Genomic DNA, 16,782 nt, shown 5'->3' with positions numbered 1-16,782 from the left:
TTTACCCAGCATCGTGCGGGTTAGGGGAGTGTTTGGCCGGCCGGGTTGGCCTAGCGACTCCTGTGGCGGACCAGGTGCAATGCATGCTGACATGGTCGCCAGGTGTACATTGTTTCCATCGACACATTGGTGCGGCTGGCTTCCCGGGTTAAGCGAGCATTGTGTCAAGAAGCAGTGCAGCTTGGCGGGGTTTTGAGATGCACGCCCCTTCTGAGTCCGTACGGGAGTTGCAGCGATGGGACAAGACTGTAACTACCAATTGGGGAGAAAATAATCAAATAAATATATTTAAAGTTTAGTTATTGACACCACATTCCTAGGCATGCAATGGTTACATCAAGCTTGTGACTTTCCAAACGTGTTGGATGCATTTGCTGTTTGTTTTGGTTGTGTTTAAGATTATTTTATACACAATAGAAATTCATGGTAAGTAATATATGGTGTCATTTTGAAGTACTTTTATTGTAAATAAGAATATATGTTTCCTAACACTCCACTATGTGGATGCCACCATGATTATGGATAGTCCTGAATGAATCGTGACTAATGATGAGTGAGAAAGTTACAGAAGCACAAATATCATACCTCTATATCGCTAACTTTTACTACTTTAATATACAAGTGAATTACACCTCAAATTAAATCTTACAGTCTGCACTTTAAGCTCAGTCATTGTATCTTTTCAAATCAAAATTGCTGGCTGACATATTACAATTATCACTGTCCCAATACTTTTGGAGCTCACTATAAAAATCCGAAGGCAAACATCCCATGGGATTGACGACTCCTTCTTTCCCATCGTAGCTGGACTACATTTCACAGTCTCCCCTTCTCATTGGCCAGAGGCCTGTCCGTCCGTCAGTCAGTGCTCTCAAGGCCTCCACTCATTGTTGACCCAGCCAAGTGTATAGGCACTGCTGGTGTTCAGAAAGTTCCTGTGCAGGAAAAGGCGGGGTTTGGCTGGGTCGTTGTGGTAACGGAAGAGGCGGAAGTGAGCTCGCTCCAGCTCCTTCAGCAGGCTGAACCAATAGCGCACCACGGATGGGTCGTCCCCATCCACCTCAAACCCTGCCCAGTGGAGGTGGACTTCTAGTAGTAACTGACCCACTGAGCTCAGAACCCCTTCTAGAACCAGGTTCTCCAGAATCTTCCACTCCGCACTCTCCATGTCTACCTTCAGAACATCCACCTGGAACAGAGAGCGGGGAAAAGAGGGGGAAGATTTGAATTGCATACTCCTTGTGTCAATTATTTATTTACACTAGATGTCTGATGGGGGGGGGGCTGTGTTTTGAAGCCACTGTGCCTCCATCTTGGCACTACACTACCATTGTAAAAATGTTTTGGAAGTTATAGAAATGTATTTGTTTTTGCCACATTTCTTATATTACAGATACCTTATTGCATACCTTTAAATTATATTATGTGAGCTAAACATATTAATAATGTTACTGTCCCCACTAGAACAAAATTACTTTAATGCATGTAACTTTGTCCTTGAAACATTGAAGTGAAATACTGTAGAATTCCATTCATTCCTACAGACAGGTTGGTTGTTTAGCATCAAAACCGCCTTGTGCCCAAATATGGGGCAAAACAGACAGGGTTGCATTAGATTGTTGACAACATGTAAACTATATTTCGTTTATTGAAAGCATAGATAAATTTGCACAATCAACACTTGTCGTTTCTCAAATAGATTGATACAGTTGTTGGTTAGCTAGCTAACTAATTTGAGCCATATTAGCATATATGTAACATCAGTCAAAACACCTCAAAATAAGACATGGTATCAAGCATAAGATAAAAATAGCTGAAATGAGCCACCTAAGATTCCCCACATGGCAGCTTCTTGTCATTGTTGCTAGTTAGCTGGCCATCCAGACTCACAACAACACACGGACCATTTTATAGATGGGTTGGCTGACAACGTCACAAAAATGATGCGTGCGCATTGGTGAGGCAAAAGCAGTGGTGGAAAAAGTACCCAATAGTCATACCTGAGTAAACGTAAAGATACCTCAATATAAAATTACTCAAGTAAAAGTTAGTCACCCAGTAAAATACTAATCGAATAAAAGTCTAAAAGTATTTGGTTTTAAATATACTTATCAAAAGTAAATGTAATTGCTAAAATGTATTTTAAGTATTAAAAATAAAAATATGAATCATTTAAAATTCCTTATATTAAGCAAACCAGACGGCACAATGTGTTTGTTTGTTTTTGCCTGGGATGCCAGGGATGTTGATAAGTGTGTGACTTGGACCATTTTCCTGTCCTGCTAAGCATTTATAGAGGGTACGTTTGAGTGTCAGGGAAAATGCATTGATGGAAAAGTACACTATTTTCTTTAGGAATGGAATGAAATAAAAACTAAAAGTTGTCCAAAATATAAATAGTAAAGTAAACTACAGATACCCCCCAAAAAACTACTTAAGTATTAATTTTAAGTATTTTTACACCACTTTTAAGTACTTCACACCACTGGTCAGAAGGCCGTGTGGCGTTATGATTATGAACAGTCAGATAGCTAGCAATAATGACAAGAAGCTGCCGTGTGGGGAATCGTAGGTGGCTCGTTTCAGCTCGTTTTATCTTGTTAATGATATGTCTTGTGAGGTATTTTGACTCATGTCATGTCTATATGGCAAAACTTCACTAGCTAACCAACAACTGTAACCATGCATTTTGATAGACAACAAGTGCTCATTGTGCTAATGTATTTATGTTTTCAATAAACATTTGGAGACTAAATATATTTTAGATGTTCTCAACAATCGAAGGCAGCCCCTTCTGTTTTGTCCCATAGTTGTGCACGCGTAGGTTTTGCTGGTAAATAACCAACCCGTCTATGGAGGACTGCTCCTACTGGGGAGTGCCAATATAGCCGGCCGGTGGCTTCAAAGCCTTTCAATGGCCAATACATACTGTAGCATCAGCAAAACAGGGTTTATATATGGCGGCAAGAAAAGTATGTGAACCCTTTGGAATTACCTGGATTTCTGCATAAATTGGTCATCGAATTTGATCTGATCTTCATCTTAGTTAATCTAACAATAGACACACATATTGTGCACCTGGATGTTCCACGGGTTTTTATACGGAGATGATGAGAGATTACACGAGCAGGGTGCAATTGAGATCCCAGAGAGAAAAAGTCAATCATGATGATATCTAGCAATCAGTAGCTAGAGATAATATGGAGAGAGTGGAAAAGTACTCTTGATGGAGGTGAGGGGAAGTTGGTGCAAAGATTGAGAGGTTGAAAAAGAGATGTACTGTATCAGTCTGAGTTGAGGATGAGGAGAATATGAGGGGGTGTGGGGGGATTTATGTGCTGTACGATGAGATGGGGAGGAAAATGCATTCATTTTAACAAGGGCCTCAAGATATAGTCTTACTGAGTCATCATATGCATGGCCTACTTTCAATGCACATCTATTAGGCATTGGGCTGCCATTTAAATGTGTTGGAATGTTTTTGATGTCAGGTTACCTCCTTGACCCATACTTTTTAAAAGCCTTATTAGTGAAAGCGCTTTCATATCTTTGCTTTTGACATTTTATTTAACCAATCCATTCTCTCCTCCTTCCCCCATGTACTTTACTACCCCATCATTGGCCCGATTGCCAACATGGCACTGGTGACATCAACATTGGCAACTTGCAATGCTGCCGGTGATATTTGTCAAATAGTTGACCCAAACTCTCCACACACCAATCATATCTCTCGGATCTGTCTTTCAGCACACTAATGTTACAGTGTACGTGATGAGTTTCTGACCTGTCTCAACACTTATTCTAAGGGCTACAGTAAAATTAACAACTGAACCTGGCTGGCTCTCTGACATATTGCTCACTCTGTCTCTGGGTCTCCCAATAGATACCATCCCTCCCCAAGGCAAATAAATATTTCTTAACTGATCAGACACTTCATACAATGAGAACTGCCCTAACCAACAGAGATGTTATGACCCACGACCCCCCATCCCTGCGACATGGTGTGTGTGTTTTTGGTTTTATTATCCTTGTCAGGAAAGAAGACCTCACAAGGATAGTAAAACAAGGAACATTTGGGGACATTTCATCGATCCCAACAAGGAAAAAGGCCATATGAAGGTGTTACAAATCCCATAATGGTTCTACACAAGAGATGCTTTTCTCAGGGCGTGTACTACTGAGTAGCCCTACTTTCAATAATTTCATTCTATTTTACAGCTGTCTTCTCCCTGTTGTACCATCACCTGGCATACCAGGCAAAACCTAAGGACTTCACACACACATATCCCTCTCAAAGTCCCTAAACCCACACTGCCATCTGCTCTTCGCTTCCCCTGTATATGGGAAGTTGCAAGCCCTGGGAAGATGCCAGTTTTGCATGAACATCTCCATATGGTGGCATAGCTCTGAAGAGTTCTCCGACTGCTCCGCTGTGCAGAATTAGAGGCACTAAACGTCCCGTGCCTGGAGCTGGGAGGAGTGTGTGTGTGTGTGTCAGAGTGAGAGAGGAATAGAGATGTGCGGACAGGAACTACTTTGACAGGGAGGATTGGAAGAAGGGAAATAACTGATGGATTTGGGGAGGGTGTGTGTGCTTGGTGATTTGGCCTAAAATGTGGTCTACTGAGGGGAGGGAGGTTCAGTGGTGCCGATGGGAGTGTGAGATGGAAGGAGCTGTTATTTAGTCCTTCAGGCTCTGCCTGAGTTTGCCTTCTCCCAAGGTCATCAGTTGCCTTGTCTTGTTCCTACCTGTGTGCCTTTAACAATATAGTTGTTTTGCTATAAAGCCTGACAAGCAAGGCTAGAAGCTATGTAAACAATTGTTTTATCCTGTTCTCTTGTCAGGAGATACTGTTCTGGAGTTGCAGAGCAGTATATGGGGCAAAAATGGCTATCACCTACTCTGAGCCTGAGGTATGGTGGTGCCTTTTACCTTTGGGTCACACACCCACACACCCGGACCTTAAGTTCTGAAGCTATTTCCCTAACTGCAGAGAATATTCAAGTTGAGTCGGCCTTCCGCTGAAATGAAAGCCCCTCAAGTCATTAAACAGCAGCAGTCACAGTTTGTGTTCACCCCCAGCCAGAGGGGACTTTATGTCTCCATGACGATGAGTAATTGTTGAGCAAAATGTCTGTCCATAAAGCTGCTTTCAGATTTGGGATGCAAATATTTGTTGGTAGAATGGTTTAAAGCCGTTGGGGTGACTAACACAAGATAACAAGTTTGGCCTGCGTGATTTTTTTGATTGTATCAAAAAAGAGACAGAAGTATTTTGTGTTCGTTAATTAGTGGACGTGAGGTGCGGGGAGAGTCTCTGGAGACGCCTGTTTCAGACGTTTATCTTACTGAGCAGACGTATAATTAAACATCAATGGGACCAGGAGGGAGAGAGAGAGAAGTTCAATTCAGCCGCTCAGAGCGTCCCTCAGTAACTGGTACAGGAACTGTTCTGTTTCCAAACCTCCCTGGAGTTACTGGTCCCAAATTGTTCCCCACCGCTGGTCACAACTGACCGGTCCCCAACAACCGCATGATAACTAACTAACCAGGTGAGGAAAGGCCTGTGCTGTGGAGGAGATACAATGGAAGCCATGTTGCCTGCTGTGTCCCTTTAGTGACAGTGTGGATGTGAGACATTAGGAAGTGACCTGGTTGTCACAGTGTCTCTGTTGTTCTATTGACTATTATGCAACGGGTGGGTCTAATCCTGAATGCTGATTGGTTAAAAGCGCATTCTAGTCGGTGTCTATTCCACAAGTTACCACCTTCTAAATCTGATGTTAAAATGCCTATTTACTCTGTTCCATCTGACACCGCAATCCACTGTCTCATCAGCTCAGGCAGGGAAGTTAAACTTGATCTCCACTATAAAAAGCATTTCTTTTAGACAAACATTCAACAGAGGAGATTTGTAAAAACCTTAATGTCTGTCTCTGCGACATTTGCAACATTGTTTCAATATTCAAATTCGATCTCCAACTGTCCCATAGTAATGAACGCGTAGGGATCGGGACGAGAGAGAGAGGCAGGTAGCGTTTCTCAGCCAGTCGAAATCATGAATCAGCTGGCATCATTTTTATGGATATATACAGTTGAAGTTGGAGTCATTAAAACTTGTTTTTCAATCACTCCACAAATGTCTTGTTAACTAACAATAGTTTTGACAAGTCGGTTAGGCAGAGTAAAACCCTCGCAAGGCTGCCGGCCCAGACGGCATCCCTAGCGGCTTCCATAGAGTATGCTCGGACCAGCTGACTGGTGTGTTTACGGACATATTCAATCTCTCCCTATACCAGTCTGCTGTCCCCACATGCTTCAAGATGGCCACCATTGTTCCTGTTCCCAAGAAAGCAAAAGTAACTGAACCAAATGACTAATCGCCCCATAGCACTGACTTCTGTCATCATGAAGTGCTTTGAGAGACTAGTCAAGGATCATATCACCTCCACCCTGTCTGTCTGTCACACTAGACCCACTCCAATTTGCTTACTGCCCCAATAGGTCCACAGACGATGCAATCACCATCACACTGCCCTATCCCATCTGGACAAGAGGAATATACCTACAGTTGAAGTCGGAAGTTTACATACACTTAGGTTGGAGTCATTAAAACTCATTTTTCAACCACTCCACAAATTCTTGTTAACAAACTATAGTTTTGGCAAGTCAGTTAGGAAGTTTGTGGAAGGCTACGTGAAAAGTTTGACCCAAATTTAACAATTTAAAGGCAATGTTACCAAATACTAATTGAGTGTATGTAAACTTCTGACCCACTGGGAATGTGATGAAAGAAATAAAAGCTGAAAAAAATCACTCTCTCTACTATTATTCTGACATTTCACATTTTTAAAATAAAGTGATGATCCTTACTGACCTAAAACAGGGACTTTTTACTAGGATTAAATGTCAGGAATTGTGAAAAACTGAGATTAAATGTATTTGGCTAAGGTGTATGTAAACTTCCGACTTCAACTGTACAAAGAAATGTAAATTGAAAAAAGGTCAAACGAAACGAAGTGCAGCTAGTTTGTTATAAGTTATTTTGTTAGCTGTGTTGTTGGCTAGCTCCTCTGGACAACAGTTTCCTAACGAGAGAGGACATTTTCTATGCCAAGCGACATTGTGCCTCATTAGCTCATTGTTAAATGTCACTAGAAAACAGCTTAAACAAATGCAGCTACTGTTGTTATTCTGTCTACACCGGCTTCTCTGGCATTATCACTTAATTAGGTGAAAGCAAATCAATTTGCATGAGATCTGAAGGACTGTTGAAGTGGTGTTAATCCCCATGGAGACGCTGATGCTCTGATGCTGACCAGAGTGGCATATGACTCATTTATGAGCTCTGTAATCAACGATAAAGAACACAAATTAATGCATATTTTGATCTTTAGAAGCGACTCATCAGTTCCCTGTGCTGTTCTTCTGACGCAATGCTGGAAGAAAGAAACAAGTCAGGGAGAAGAAAGGCAGACAGTTATTCCTTAAGCATGCTGTGTACTCACGTTAAAAGCCCATTATGGAGACGTGTGTGTCGCTTTGCATCTAAAGCAGGTACAGGGATCGGGTCTGTCCTTATCTCAAACACATGCACACACGCTCCAGAAAAAGGAATTAATGGCTGATGCCTCTAAGCATGGACTTGCTAATGCTAGGCACCCGTGCGTGGCTTCCAGGCATTCTGCTCAAGAGCCTGGTAAAAAATGTGTACTAATTAACGGTGGCGGTTCTAGCTTGTATGGCTTCCTGGGCGAACCTCCCCTTCTGCACTAACTGTCATTTTTATTCAGACATTTGGAACAACACAAATAAATAATCATAACATTTAAAACTATAAAAATATATACAAAAATAAAGACTCATAAATATAAAAAAGAAGTAACAAAGACAAATAGGCACTCCAGCATCAATGCATTACACATCACCCAACACTGTCAACCAAGAGTCAAGACTACAGTACCCTTCCCCCACCACTGTCAACCAAGAGTCAAGACTACAGTACCATCCCCCAACACTGTCAACCAAGAGTCAAGACTACAGTACCCATCCCCCAACACTGTTAACCAAGAGTCAAGACTACACTACCCATCCCACAACACTGTCAACCAAGAGTCAAGACTACACTACCCATCCCCAACACTGTCAACCAAGAGTCAAGACTACATTACCCATCCCCCAACACTGTCAACCAAGAGTCAAGACTACACCACCCATTCCCCAACACTGTCAAGCAAGAGTCAAGAATACATTACCCATCCCCCAACACGGTCAACCAAGAGTCAAGACTAAACCAATTCACCTTGGTGGTGTGCAGACTGGTTTTATATTGTTCTTAACGATTTTGCACAAACCAGAAAAAAATGCAACAATATGTCTGTGAAACAATATATTCACAGTATTATGAATGAATTGTGGTTTATTTGGTAGCAGTTCGTAGTGTGACTGATTGTACTAATTGCATTAGTACTGTACGAAGTTAGAGGTGCGCTATTTGATAGATTCTCCCGCTCCCCCTACCTCAGGCTTCCAGTGGGGAGACCTGAGGTCAACCTACCCTGCACCCCTCCCCATCTCGTACTTCTGAGAGGGAGACCTTCCCAGGCAGTAGCCTGCCTAGCTCACAAACTAGAATCAGGGCGCCCACTCCCGACAAGGTTAATTGACCCACAGTCCCACACGGTGACATGACATCATTGACATGAAGTGCAAATGAGCGATAGAAAACCGATGATGTGCTGTTGTGTGCAGGCCCACGTGTGTGTGTGCAAGTGAGATGTGGGTGCGTGTTTGCAAGCGTGCATGAGTGTGTGTGTTTGTGTGTGGATGTCATTGACCTTGTATGCAGAACACAGAGCTCCCCCTCTGGTGGACTCCAGTGAGTTAATATTCTGAATGATCATATTTAAAGGAAAGCCATAACTATAAGCAAAGATTATGGATATACTGACAAGATACATGTCTCTGGACCCTAACAATGGGAGTCATTATCCACAAAGCGGCACATCGGGCTGTCTAGTTCCCGCCTATCCCGTCTTTGGATTGGTGGATACATCTCATTGTTGTATTCCCTTTTTTTATTCAATCAGGGTTGTTGACGTCAAACGCATGTATTCAATGGAGAGAGATGCTATGCTTACTAGCCTCATGCCATGAATATTCATAGCCATCTCGAGACAACTCCGATATAAAGTGTTTTTTCTCAACAACGTAAACATTACAAAACTTCCATTATATAAAATAAACCTCACGTGGGCAAATAAGCCATTCATTTTTTGTTGACAAAATTAGACACTTTCATTGACCTCCATACAAAAACGTCTTGCTTGGAGGACGAAACAATGAGAAAATACCCCCTGCTGGAGGGAGACAGAGGCCCAGCCCGGCTGAGAATCTATCTTCCTCTGAGTTTTCTGCCTTCCAGGGCAAGAGGAGACACTGGAGGAATGAATGATAAGGAGGTGTAGAGAGGAGCTGCTGCTGCAGTCAACCTGCAGCTTTATGTGGTAATGAAGTGAATTCTTCCAGCTCATAAGGAGAGAAAATATGCATTTTCGTGTAGCCTTTTTCGGCCGAAGTGAGGAAGATAAGGATATCTGGTTTGTTTTTATGGTTACTTTTATAGTGTATTTTGCATGTATTGTTTGTATTGGTCATGGGTATGCCATAAACGACAGGTACTGCATATTGTGCACTGTGTAGGACGTTGGTTTGTGGAGTAAGTTGTCACTGTATTATGTATAGTACATATACTCTCACAATATAAGCCCATGTACTTATTCCTTATATTTGATTCAGGAAACATTTGCCCATTTGTCACTTCATTCACACCTCACCGTTTACACACTTCTCCTATCTATGTGCCCCCTGACCTGTCTGTGTCCAAAATCGTTGAGGATGGTGGCCAGTTTCTTGGTGTTGCCATGCTGTCTCTGGGCGGGGATGGCTGGGTTGGGGTCCCTCCAGTCTACGGAGAGACGATGGAGCCACATGTCTGACTCCTGCAGGTGGGCCTGCTTTAGGCTAGGGTCAAAACAGTGTACCTCACAGCCCACCCTGGCCAGAGAGCGCTCCAGGGTTTTATCCTCCACACCCAACCTATGGGAGGGAGGGAGATAAAAAAGGTGGAGAGGGAGAGAGAGGTTATATAAATAATATTTTATGGATGGATGAGTGGATGGATGGTAGCCGATATAATTATGTATTGTATATTGTAAAAGGACTTTTGGGGAATAGTTTGTATAGCTGCTGAAGCTGAAAATAACTGCTCACTTCAGCAGCTCAATGAATAATTAAATGTAAGGCTGAAAGTATGGGAGGATATGAGCAGGAAAATATTTGATTTCTTCTTCCCACTGCACACAGACGTCAATTTAACGGCTATTCCAAGATGGTTCAACGTGATTTCATTGATATGACGTGGAAACAATGTTGATTCAACCAGTGTGTGCCCAGTGGGTTGCTTGTTTTCAAGACTGACAAAGGCTCATGTTTCACTCCCCCCTCTCTTTCTTTCTCTCTCTCTCTCTTTTCCCCCTCTCTCATTTTCTCTGTTCACCTTTTCTTCTCTTCCCACTCTTTTCCTCTTTCACTGAATGCTCCTTGTTTGTAAATCTATGCAGGCAGACAGACCTCGCTTTCTCTCTCAGTCGGTCTCTGTAGCTGTGTGTTTGTGATGTGGCTTGCTGTATCTCTACACAGTAATTGCAGCTCAGGGAGTATCTCTCAAAGTTAATTTCTCACGGATGAGCTACTCCGTTCCCTCATAGACAGCCATGCGTTTAGGAGGGAGATGCAGGGATGAGATGAGAGAGGGAAGGGAAGACAGAGGAAGGGAATGCTCCAGACATCTCAGTTAAATGATTCTGCTAAATGATTCAGTTAACACAACCACTAATGGTATCAAAGCAGGCCCTACCAGGAGAGTGTCTCATGCCTTGCTACCGTTTTAGTGAAATGATACTTCAGATGACAGTGCTTGCTGTTTTACATGAGAGGATGTGGGAAGAGCAACTGTGGTATATAAGCGGGACAAATGCCTCCGTACTGCACATTACTCTCGTCCAACATAAGTAGTACTTTAAAGTATCTTTACCTGAGTACTTTACACCACAGTATATGAACATTTATTGCAATGTGAGACATGTATTTTTCGATTAAACACAAGTTTAGTGAAAAAGTGACTATGATTTTGTGTGTTATAAACGGCCCTTTTTCAGGACCCTGTCTTTCAAAGATAATTCAAAGATTATTCAAAGATAAAGGGTTTAAACACTGTTTCCCATGCTTGTTCAATGAACCATAAAGAATTAATGAACATGCACCTGTGGAACGTCGTTAAGACACTAACAGCTTACAGACGGTAGGCAATTAAGGTCACAGTTATGAAAACTTAGGACACTAAAGAGACCTTTCTAAGGACTCTGAAAAACACCAAAAGAAAGATGTCATGGGTCCCTGCTCATCTGCGTGAACTTGCCTTAGGCATGCGGCAAGGAGGCATGAGGACTGCAGATGTGGCCAGGGCAATATATTGCAATATCCGTACTGTGAAATGCCTCAGACAATGCTACAGGGAGACAGGAAGGACAGCTGATCGTCCTCGCAGTGGCAGACCACGTGTAACGACACCTGCACAGGATCGGTATATCCGAACATCACACCTGCGGGACAGGTACAGGATGGCAACAACAACTGCACGAGTTACAACAGGAACGCACAATCCCTCAATCAGTGCTCAGACTGTCCGCAATAGGCTGAGAGAGGCTGGACTGAGGGCTTGTAGGCCTGTTGTAAGGCAGGTCCTCACCAGACATCACCGGCAACAACATCGCCTATGGGCACAAACCCACCGTCACTGGACCAGACAGGACTGGCAAAAAGTGCTCTTCACTGACTAGTCGCGGTTTTGTCTCACCAGGGGTGATGGTCGGATTCGCATTTATCGTTGAATGAATGAACGTTACACTGAGGCCTGTACTCTGGAGCGGGATCTGAAAGCGCGAACCACTGCTTTTAATCAGGGCAAGGTGACTGGAAACATGACCGAATACAAACAGTGTAACTATTCCCTCCGCAAGGCTATCAAACAAGCTAAGCGTCAGTATAGAGACAAAGTAGAATCTCAATTCAACGGCTCAGACACAAAAGGTATGTGGCAGGGTCTACAGTCAATCACGGATTACAAAAAGAAAACCAGCACTGTCACGGACCAGGATGTCTTGCTCCCAGGCAGACTAAATAACTTTTTTGCCCGCTTTGAGGACAATACAGTGCCACTGACACTGCCCGCAACTAAAACATGCGGACTCTCCTTCACTGCAGCCGACGTGAGGAAAACATTTGAACGTGTCAACCCTCGCAAGGCTGCAGGCCCAGACGGCATCCCCAGCCGTGCCCTCAGAGCATGCGCAGACCAGCTGGCTGGTGTGTTTACGGACATATTCAATCAATCCCTATCCCAGTCTGTTGTTCCCACATGCTTCAAGAGGGCCACCATTGTTCCTGTTCCCAAGAAAGCTAAGGTAACTGAGCTAAACGACTACCACCCCGTATCACTCACTTCCGTCATCATGAAGTGCTTTGAGAGACTAGTCAAGGACCATATCACCTCCACCCTACCTGACACCCTAGACCCACTCCAATTTGCTTACCGCCCAAATAGGTCCACAGACGATGCAATCTCAACCACACTGCCCTAACCCATCTGGACAAGAGGAATACCTATGTGAGAATGCTGTTCATCGACTACAGCTCGGCATTTAACACCATAGTGCCCTCCAAGCTCATCATCATGCTCGAGACCCTGGGTCTCGACCCCGCCCTGTGCAACTGGGTACTGGACTTCCTGACGGGCCGCCCCCAGGTGGTGAGGGTAGGCAACAACATCTCCACCCCGCTGATCCTCAACACTGGGGCCCCACAAGGGTAAGTTCTGAGCCCTCTCCTGTACTCCCTGTTCACCCATGACTGCGTGGCCACGCACGCCTCCAACTCAATCATCAAGTTTGCGGACGACACAACAGTGGTAGGCTTGATTACCAACAACGACGAGACGGCCTACAGGGAGGAGGTGAGGGCCCTCGGAGTGTGGTGTCAGGAAAATAACCTCACACTCAACGTCAACAAAACTAAGGAGATGATTGTGGACTTCAGGAAACAGCAGAGGGAACACCCCCCTATCCACATCAATGGAACAGTAGTGGAGAGGGTAGTAGTTTTAAGTTCCTCGGCGTACACATCACAGACAAACTGAATTGGTCCACCCACACAGACAGCATCGTGAAGAAGGCGCAGCAGCGCCTCTTCAACCTCAGGAGGCTGAAGAAATTCGGCTTGTCACCAAAAGCACTCACAAACTTCTACAGATGCACAATCGAGAGCATCCTGTCGGGCTGTATCACTGCCTGGTACGGCAACTGCTCCGCCCACAACCGTAAGGCTCTCCAGAGGGTAGTGAGGTCTGCACAACGCATCACCGGGGGCAAACTACCTGCCCTCCAGGACACCTACACCACCCGATGTCACAGGAAGGCCATAAAGATCATCAAGAACAGCAACCACCCGAGCCACTGCCTGTTCACCCCGCTATCATCCAGAAGGCGAGGTCAGTACAGGTGCATCAAAGCTGGGACCGGGAGACTGAAAAACAGCTTCTATCTCAAGGCCATCAGACTGGTAAACAGCCACCACTAACATTGAGTGGCTGCTGCCAACACACTGACTCAACTCCAGCCAATTTAATAATGGGAATTGATGTAAAATATATCAAAATATCAAAATATATTACCAGAGTAATCTCTGGTAGTGAAGTGAGCTGTATCATAGTCCTGTCACTGCTTCACTCCCTGGCTACGCTGATGCTCCTCCTCCACGACAATATCCATCTCTGCCTGCTCTTCGCCCTTTAAACAATGCTACCTAATATAATGTTTACATACCCTACATTATTCATCTCATATGTATACGTATATACTGTACTCTATATCATCTACTGCATCCTTATGTAATACATGTATCACTAGCCACTTTAACTATGCCACTTTGTTTACATACTCATCTCATATGTATATACTGCACTCAATACCATCTACTGTATCTTGCCTATGCCGCTCTGTACCATCACTCATTCATATATCTTTATGTACATATTCTTTATCCCCTTACACTTGTGTCTATAAGGTAGTAGTTTTGGAATTGTTAGCTAGATTACTTGTTGGTTATTACTGCATTGTCGGAACTAGAAGCACAAGCATTTCGCTACACTCGCACTAACATCTGCTAACCATGTGTAGGTGACAAATAAAATTTGATTTGATTTGATCGATTTGGAGGTGGAGGATCCATCATGGTCTGGGGCGGTGTGTCACTGCATCATCGGACTGAGCTTGTTGTCATTGCAGGCAATCTGCTCGTTCTGTGTGCGATTTCCTGCAAGACAGGAATGTCAGTGTTCTGCCATAACCAGCGAAGAGCCCGGATCTCAATGAGCACGTCTGGGACCTGTTGGATCGGAGGGTGAGGGCTAGGGCTAGGGCCATTCCCCCCAGAAATGTCCGGGAACTTGCAGGTGCCTTGGTGGAAGAATGGGGTAACATCTCACAGCAAGAACTGGCAAATCTGGTGCAGTCCATGAGGAAGAAATGCACTGCAGTACTTGGCCACACCAGATACTGACTGTTACTTTTGATTTTGACCCCCCTTTGTTCAGGGACACATTATTCCATTTCTGTTAGTCACATGTCTGTGGAACTTGTTCAGTTTATGTCTCAATATTTGAATCTTATGTTTATACAAATATTTACACATGTTAAGTCTGCTGAAAATTAACGCAGTTGACAGTGAGAGGATGTTTCTTTTTTTGCTGAATTTACTTAGTCAATTGAAAATGTGCTTAGAGTTTTGAAACAGCTGCCTTTTGGATGAACTGTTTTGAGTTATGTACTAAGAGTTGTGAAGATGTTAAACTGTTAAAAATTGCATCAAGCAATAATTTTTTTTACATACAGTATATAGTTTGATAACTGCTGAGCACTGTAAAATTCTATATTTTTACTTCGTAACTGTATTAATTTGACATCAATTTGTTGGAAGGTAAAACCAAATCGCATATGCATGTGGCTGTAAATACTACATCATCATTCTCCATCAGCCAGTGTGCTTCAATAGGATAAAGTTGAAAGAGTCACTTTATGTGCTACCATTTAGAATTGTGTAGTGTAGTGTACAATGCACTGCTGAAATACCTTGGTTGTGTAACACTATATTCCATCTCATTATCTGAATTTCATTGATACACTGCAAGCTGATGAATTTCAAGCAGAGAGACATGCAATACTTTATTAGTTGACAAATCATGTAGAAAAGGCGATAATTTTTTGCAATACCCCAATTTCTGATGATTTGTCCTACGTATGTACTGTATAAAGAAACTGTAAGACTGACATATTTCTCAACATGCTCATAACCTGCCATTGGATACAAATTATTAGTAAGAAAAATTGTGTGAAGTTTTTGTGAAATACTCTGGTAAATGATATTTACCATCTTGTAACGATCTTCGTCTTCATCGGATGAGGAGTAGGAAGGATCGGACCAAAATGCAGTGTGGTAAGTGTCCATGATATTTTATTATAACCAAACACGAAAAATACAAAATAACAAAGTGAATGTAAGAAATGAAAGGTGAAATGAAAGGTGAAAACACAAAACAGGAAACAACTACCCACAAACACCAGGGGGGAAAAGCTAACCTATGTATGGTTCTCAATCAGAAACAACGATAGACAGCTGCCTCTGATTGGGAACCATACCAGGCCAAACACATAGAAAAGAAAACATAGAACAACAACATAGAATGCCCACCCCAACTCACGCCCCGACCAAACCAAAATAGAGACATAAAAAAGGAACTAAGATTAGGGCATGACACATCTACTATTCTTTCCATTCAGCGCTTCAAAAAGAACACTTTTGAAATGTGGTTATCTTGTATTTGCTATTGGAATAAATGGTAGTTAAAATTACTTAATGGTGAGCCTATCATTACCTGATGTATTGGTGACTAAACTAAATGTTATCATGGTATTTAACTGAAAACGTAGTAGATGTGTGTGTCACGACCTGATCGGTTTCACCTGTCCTTGTGATTGTCTCCACAACCCTCCAGGTGTCGCCCATCTTCCCCCAGAAGTCATGCTGGATTGACAGCATGGCCATAGTTGAATGTTTATCCTTTAAAGCTTTGAAAAGAGACCCTTAAACCCAGACTTGGACCACACCCCCAATCCACTGAATAGCAGTTAGCCACTGATTCCTTCCAAACCACTCATTGTTGAATTTGCGATTTCCAACTTGTTGTGTAATATTTATGTCCAATGGCCGATGAGCACCTCACATTTTATCTATAATTTCTCTTCTTATGACAAGGATTGAAAAGGGTTTGCCAGTAGATTGTTGTCATGATTCATGATGATGACTGCTAGCTTGCTAGCTAAGATTTTGAAAGTATGATTTTGAAAGGATCAGTCCAATCATGTCAACATCATCCTTTCAAAATCTTAGCTAGCAAGCTAGCAGTCATCATCATGAATCATGACAACAATCTACTGGCAAACCCTTTTCAATCCTTGTCATAAGAAGAGAAATTATAGATAAAATGTGAGGTGCTCATCGGCCATTGGACATAAATATTACAGATATATCGTATTTGATGTCATTTTATCTGTGGCCAATGACCTTGGGCCTTCTTGGATGGGCAGCTGTAATGTAACTCTATGGCG

The 16,782-nt window shown here is 43.0% G+C and overlaps 1 protein-coding gene across 1 annotated transcript in view; it reads right to left on the bottom strand.

Annotated features, from left to right (window-relative positions):
• Positions 1-596: 596 nt before the first annotated feature.
• The window catches only part of LOC109900323 (methyltransferase-like protein 24), a 77,972-nt gene continuing 61,786 nt past the window's right edge, over positions 597-16,782 (bottom strand). Inside the window, exons 4-5 of the mRNA XM_020496014.2 lie at positions 9,874-10,099; positions 597-1,189 (exon numbers count right to left, since the gene is read on the bottom strand). Coding sequence (XP_020351603.1) covers positions 872-1,189; positions 9,874-10,099 — 544 coding nt within the window. The 3' untranslated portion in view covers positions 597-871. The remainder of the gene's footprint in view (positions 1,190-9,873; positions 10,100-16,782) is intronic.

This window comes from Oncorhynchus kisutch, linkage group LG12 (assembly GCF_002021735.2).
Source record: "Oncorhynchus kisutch isolate 150728-3 linkage group LG12, Okis_V2, whole genome shotgun sequence".
In the NCBI taxonomy this organism is placed as follows: domain Eukaryota; kingdom Metazoa; phylum Chordata; class Actinopteri; order Salmoniformes; family Salmonidae; genus Oncorhynchus; species Oncorhynchus kisutch.
The sequence above is the reverse complement of the archived record's forward strand: the minus strand, read 5'-3'. Positions and strand labels throughout refer to the sequence as shown.